At 48.9% G+C, this 6662-nt stretch overlaps 2 protein-coding genes across 2 annotated transcripts in view; both read right to left on the minus strand.

The window, feature by feature from the left end:
- Window positions 1-146: 146 nt before the first annotated feature.
- On the minus strand, window positions 147-2590 carry PADG_03754 (uncharacterized protein; the record flags this gene model as incomplete). Its single annotated transcript, XM_010760865.1, has 5 exons — window positions 147-1151; window positions 1246-1692; window positions 1813-1973; window positions 2102-2267; window positions 2477-2590. 5 exons carry the CDS (start codon window positions 2588-2590, stop codon window positions 147-149), a joined length of 1893 nt encoding a protein of 630 aa, XP_010759167.1.
- A 3997-nt stretch (window positions 2591-6587) lies between these two features.
- Window positions 6588-6662, minus strand: part of PADG_11653 (uncharacterized protein) — a gene marked incomplete at both ends in the record, with an annotated part of 1725 nt that continues 1650 nt past the window's right edge. The window contains one exon of the mRNA XM_010761582.1: window positions 6588-6638. Coding sequence (XP_010759884.1) covers window positions 6588-6638 — 51 coding nt within the window. The remainder of the gene's footprint in view (window positions 6639-6662) is intronic.

The following is a 6662-nucleotide window of genomic DNA, read 5'->3' on the forward strand; positions in this document are numbered from 1 at the left end:
CGGAAAGGAACAAATTGTAAGGTGGGGGTAATCTCATTCGAAAAACCAGGGTGGTACGGTGGGGGGGGGGCATATAAAAAGAAGGGGGAGGGGGGTTCCACCCCCCCGCCCCGCCCCCCAACAATAATTATATATATAACTTGAGATCACCGAAAATCCAACTGAATCCCCTTCCACAATCCCCCCATAATCCCACAGTGCGGACACCCCTTCCGTCCCTGCCCCTGCACCTGCATACCTTCCTGCCTCACCCCATTCCCATTCCCATTCCCACTCCCACTCCCACTCCCACTCCCAGCACCACCATCCCCATCGGCGCCGCCGCTCAGATTCAAAATCGACGCCGGCTGCCCAGCGCTCGTCGTCTGCAAGCCACCCCCTCCTCCTCCTCCGCCCATAACTACACTAACACACTCACGACACACGCCGCATATACAGTTCGTGCAAGCGAAGCAGTCGCGGACGGGCCAGGGGCGCGAGCAGTTGGCGCAGTAGATCTGTATGCCTTTGTTTCCGGCCAATGTGATGCTGGAGGAGGAAAGGGGGGTGGGGTTGGAAAGGCGGTGGTGGGGACGGTGGTTGGGGTTGTAGAGGTGATGGTAATGCTGTTGCTGCTGCTGCTGCTGCTGTTGGTGGTGGTGATGATGATGGTGGTGGTGGTGATTCTGCAGCTGCTGCGGATGCGACGAAGGGTTGTGCGTGTTGTATGATGAGCTTGGGAGTGATGGTCGGGGCGCGGGGGGCTGGATGGGGCTGGAGTCTGAGTTATTTGACGTTCCCGATGCGAGGCCTGTGGAGGACATGTGGAAGTTTTTGCCAGATATGGAGGTTGAGATGGAGATTGAGGAGGTGGAGGTGGAGTCCAGGGAGGATTCAATGGAGGGGAAGGGTTCCAGGTCGTTGTCTGCGACATTAGGGTTGGGGTTGCTGTTGTGGGGTTCGTAGGGGGGTGGAGTCAGGGCTTTTTGCAGGGGGGAGGCTGTGTAGGAGAGTGAGGGCGGTGGGAGTTGGCGGTAGTGCGGTTGCGGGGTGGGGAGGCCCGGTATTGATGAGGATTGGAAGGCGGGTGGGAGGGAGGAGCGGTGTTTTGTCGTTGAAGGGGCGGAGGTGACGTTATGGTTGAAGGGGTTGAATTGGGGAGATTTGGAAACCTAGTTTAATGGTTAGTGTTATGGTTTTCTATATTAAAGCGGCAGGAAAGTTTTGAACGCAAGGGCAACCGCATATCTCCTTGATGATACATACCGGCGTCAAATCCCGATCATCAACCTCGGTTGCGGACGTCGCCGCCTCGATCAAATCCTCCCACCTCTTCCCCTGTACCCAGGCCGCCGTCTGCGGTTCAGCGGACAATGCCTTCCGCTCATTCAAGCTGGGTCTGCGTCCAAACTCCTTTGATCGATTTCGTTCATGCCGAGCCCTCCGCGCAGACTGTGTCAAAGAACCCTTACGTGAACGCTGCAGCTTCTCCCGCCGTTGGATGGGAGGCAGTGTCGAGGAGCGGCCTGGCGGAGAGTGGGAGAGGATAGAAGGGAGGAGTTCGCGTGGTCGTGAGACAGAGGAAGTGGATTGGAAGGGGGGAATTGTGGCGTCTTGTTGGTGACGTTGTTGTTTGAAATGGTCGCGGAGAGGAGGGAGTTCAATCGAGGATCGCATGCGGTCGCGACGGATATCAATGTCAGAGTGGATGTCCTGGTTTTATTTTAGCTGGTTTGGTGGTTGCGCATTGGGTTTTCAGGGTATGTGTGCGGCAAAAGTAATGGGGACATGATGAATAAAAAAGAACATAGGTGTGGGTAGGTGAAAACACACCGGTTCAGAATCCCAATCTCCCGTCAACCGATGGTGATGAAGCTGCGCCAACGCAACAGCCGCAGTAGCTGCAGCTGGATGCGCTTCATCAAGCGTTCGAGGAGTCCTGGGAGAGCTTCGATCGTGTGAAGTACCAAAGATATCCCTATCGCCAGGGTCACCTAAAACAATGCCAAGCAACGCAAAAAAGCGGAAATTCGTCAGCAACCCCACACCTTTTAAATCAAACAAGAACAATAGCAATCTTCAAATGGTCTGATAACAGATTACAGGGAATACGCACCAGGACCCCGTCGCGGATGGGACGTGTTGGGCTGAGGAAGGCCATGTGACCTCTGCTCTGGTGGGGTGTTCACCATAAGCTGGAAGCTTTCTTCAGTTGCGGGTAGCTTGGGGATGTAGTGGTTTGGATGGGCACGGCGGATGTGCTCTTGCATAGAGCGGTAGCGTTTTTCCTATATTATACATAATTAGGGAAGAGCTCGAGATGGAAATGGCTGGGTGGGATAGCTTATAGAGCTGTAGTCGCAATATAATGTTTATTTTATCCTTTTTGATTTATATTGTATTTTTTATTCTTATTTTGCTCTTTGTCATGGGGGTGAAAGGGGGAGGGGGAGGCAATTGTGCGCAGGGGAGGAAGAACAAATTTGGGCAAACTCACGCCCAAGCATCGTTTACGACAATTGGAGCCGTCATTGTTGGTCAAGGGACAGACGACTTCATTGTTGGCGTCGGAGACGGAAAAGGAACTGGTCAGGGAAGCTCGCGGTGGCATTGTCTGCATGTAACCCTTCTGCCTATTTTCCTGGCCTTTTTGTAACTCTTGCTTCTTCTTCTTCTTCCTTCTTCTCTGTGATTCAAACAATATATATGTATCTATTTTCTCTCGTGATCTGTGAGGATGGCGTTGGTGGCGGGGAAGATGGAGGGGCTTTTGAAGGAGCGATTTTTGGTCGATTCCAAAGTCCAGCAGTTAGATAAAGGGCAGTCAAAACGGCCTACTCGAAAAACGATGAGATAACTATCGATAACGAGGTGTGCGCTGGGCCGGAATCGAATCGTGATTGAAAACGGAAACGGATAATGATAGTCTTGTTTAAATAATTCTTTACAACGGAGACTACGTTATCGACTCCGCAAAGATATTGGTTTAATGTTGGTTCCAGCTGTAGGAGCCGTGAAGCTGTGATTCAGGTTGATCGGGAAGAGCGGGAGTCGGGTTAGATGATCGCGATGATGCGCTGGCGGTAGCGACGAGGATGAAGATTTGGAGAGATTGACAACAGCTGACGAGAAGAGAAGCTGCTGCGCATGCTCTCCCAAAATTAAAATGTGATCAAGATGGGATGGTTGGGGATGGTCGAGGGTGAGAGAGCGAGAGAGAGAGAGAGCGAGAGAAAAGAGGAGTTGCCGGTTGGATGGGTGGAATGGGTGAATGGATGGTTGGCAAATAAGCAGACTGGTGAAAATGATGGATATGCCACCTAGGTACCCGGGTAGGTAACAATAATGCTAATCCTGAGGATCACGATAGAATAGCTGTGTGCAAGGTTGAAGTGGATAGCTGCATGGAAGATGCAAGATGATGGATTAATAGGTGGAAGAGGAACTCAAGAGAGAGGAGAGGAGGCGAGGGAACGAAAGGGGTTAAAAAAGGAATGCGGAAGGGGAAGAAATCGGTCGGCTAGGACAGATTGAAATATTTGGAGAGGCGGTGGATGGTTGACATGTGTGAACAATAGAAGAGTCCAACAGGTAGCGAAAAGAAAAGAAAAAAGAAAAAAAAAAAAAATCACGGAAAAAGGAGCTGTGCGGACGGCGGGCGGTTTATCGTGGGCGTTGCGAGGGGGTTTTGAAAGTGGGAGAGAATGGTCGGAGTTGGTTGGGCGATGGTCGGAGAAAGCGAGAGAGCGAGAGAGCGAGTGAGAGTGAGAGTGTGTGTGTGTGTGTGTGAGAGAGAGAGAGAGAGAGAGAGAGTGGAAGATGGCGCCCGGTTCGATGATGAAACCGTGGAACTTGGGAATAAAATAACCTTACTAAAAGAGCCTATTGGTAACCGACGACGAGTGGATGAGTGGATGAGTGGATGAGTGGATGAGTGGATGAGTGGATGAGTGGATGAGTGGATGAGTGGATGAAGGTGGGTAGGTAGCTTGAAAATTTAGGGGGAGGAGAGAGCAGAGCTGGAATTGGCGGGATGCGATGGTTGGATGAGACGAGATGAGACGAAGATGAGAAGAGGCAACAAAAGCAGAAGCAGAAATAACACAAGTATTAGCCGGAGCTGCCGGGAGGAGAGGAGGTGCGGAGCAGAATATCTATCGTCAGAATAATTAGAAAGTTCAGAAAAAGCAGCAGAGTTAACAACTGCTCTGAGAGAGAGACTTAAGCCGTTGGAGAGTTTAAGTTTACTTCATTGAAAAGAGATTCCGTTGTGGACATCAACGCTCCGAAGTTATTTTACTTTGTGCTGGTTGCTGGTGGTTTATGCTTCCTCCGCAGCCGGGCAAGGATACCGTCGACATAGTTACATCCGCTGTGTTTCCTCGGCCCTGGCTGTAACGGTGTGGGAAACGTCATCTTATATTAATAATCTCTTTAAATCAACTAGTTTCGTCTTAACTTGCGACTCTGATAGTTTCTTAGCTTGATTTCAGCTGAAGGAAGGGGAGACGAGCTGGAGCTACGGCTTGACATTGACACTTTTCTCTCAAGAGCTGGGCCAAGCTGCCAGCTGCCAGCTGCCAGCTGCCAGCGGGTTGTTCATTTGCTCTCTTCGTCCGCGCTCATCGGTTGCACAGGGTCTGAATGGCCTAAAATTGGCTTGCCTTCGACGGGCAATCTGCCGGTCGCCTTTTTTCAGGGTTTTTGCTATTTTATTTTTAAACTTCCTTTTTATTTATTTTTAAACAAGGCTCGAGGCTTGGGACTCGTGGAGGGGTCAGACCAGGTCGAAGGAGGGGTCGGTGGCTTCAGGTTAGGGTTTTTCAAGTTCATTGGCATCCCGTTCAAACCAGCTTGAACTAGTGAGCAATGATCATTCTCTCCTCCTGCAGATTCTCTCTGTGGATGAGTCTTTGAATATATGACTGCACACCAATTGGGACGCAATCCGATCGGAGATTCTGCAACGGTTGAATTCATCCGGCAATAATCGACACCAATACTTCTTCCAGGGACAAATAACCAACTGCCAGTTAACTACATGCCGACCCAGGTGTTGAGTTGGTTGTCCGACAAGAACAAGCTCTATTAGAGTTACTCATTAACTCCTGTCCGTACCGTGCTGCTTCAATCCCAATGCCTCATGGATAAATGAGCATATTTCATATTAATGTTTCATTCTATTTACATATACATACATAACTGCTTCATAAATATCACCATACATAGGCTCTCGACCAAGCTGAACAAAGCTGTCTAGATACAACGCCGTGTCTGTGCCTCCTCCGTCCGGGTAGTACCCTGGGGCAGCTTAGCTATAGCTATCCCCATCCTCCAATGTTCTATAACCACCACCACATTGTCATGTACTTGTTCCGGAGCAGGCCACAATGATCTAATTTCCTTGAATCCCCGTTCCCGTCCCCATGTCCCATGCCTGCGCCTAGGTTAACCTCTCTTAGCCAGCCAACAACCGTCAACCGTCTCTAGTGTTTTTTTCCTTTACCCCTCACCTCACCTCACCTCACCTCACCTAAACCTCAACCTATCCCTCTCCCATCCGAACCTCTCACTCTCCACCCTTTTAACCCCGTGCTTCCCGCCTTTTTTTTTTTTCTCAAGGTTAAATTTCCATTCTTTCTTCTCATATGACAAACCCTTTTTTAAAAAAAAAAAAAAAAAAAAAAAAAAAAAAAAATTGGTTTTTACTCCCTTTTTCGATTTCTGTGGTGGCTAGTTGAGTTTAATTACCCACCGCATCAATCCGAGGGGGCCCCCAAGCCTCGAGTGCCCACTTTGCAGTTTGCCCCTTTGCCCCCATTGCCCCCCCCCCCCTCCTTTTGCCCCCTCCATGGAGCTCTGGCAACAAAAACCAACTCCGGGAACCTGCTCAGCTGAAGATCTACCGTTCAGGCAGAGCTGGATAGCTCAGGAGTCGGGGCCTGTGATACCGCGGGAGAATATATATATATTACCTCTTTTCAAATCTCTCGCTTAGCTTCTATGGAGACGCAGTGCGGATAGAAGTACATATAAGGAGTCAACAGCTGACCCTGACTTTTCTGGGGCAACCAGCCCGGAGGATGTAACCTGAATGGATATTTACATTACTTTATGGTTAGTGTGTGAGGTATAGAAAAATACCTATATATTGTCGGACATTTGACACTCTTGTATCACTCTATGACATATGCTACTTGTATGAAATGGAATGGAAAGTTTCTATTGCCATCAGATATTTACCTATGAGCCTTAAACAATGTATGTTCATACAGAGAAAATAGAAAGTATGTACACCAAACCCCGCTAAACTCCACTTCGTCTATCGCTTGCAACAATGTCGAAAAGAAAGACGGCGGAAAGAAGAAGAAGAAGAAGAAGAAGAAGAAAAAATGTCAAAAGGGGGATCTCAATGCTATGCCGGAGAAAAGGGAAATACAGGACGTAAAAAGTCAATCGAAAAAAAAAAAAAAAAGATGAAGAAAAAAAAGATGAAAAAACAAAGGGGAGATCCAATCCAAGAATAAGAACCATAATATGCATAGAGTACAGAGTAATAAGATACAAAATCAAGAATGCTATATCGTAGCCACATCGATCGAAAAACATTACACCCGATCCCCATCACCACCACTTCCCCTGCCGCCATGGCGTTGATGCTGATGCTGATGCTGATGCTGATG

The sequence above is a fragment of the Paracoccidioides brasiliensis genome (assembly GCF_000150735.1).
Source record: "Paracoccidioides brasiliensis Pb18 unplaced genomic scaffold supercont2.4, whole genome shotgun sequence".
In the NCBI taxonomy this organism is placed as follows: Eukaryota; Fungi; Ascomycota; class Eurotiomycetes; order Onygenales; family Ajellomycetaceae; genus Paracoccidioides; species Paracoccidioides brasiliensis.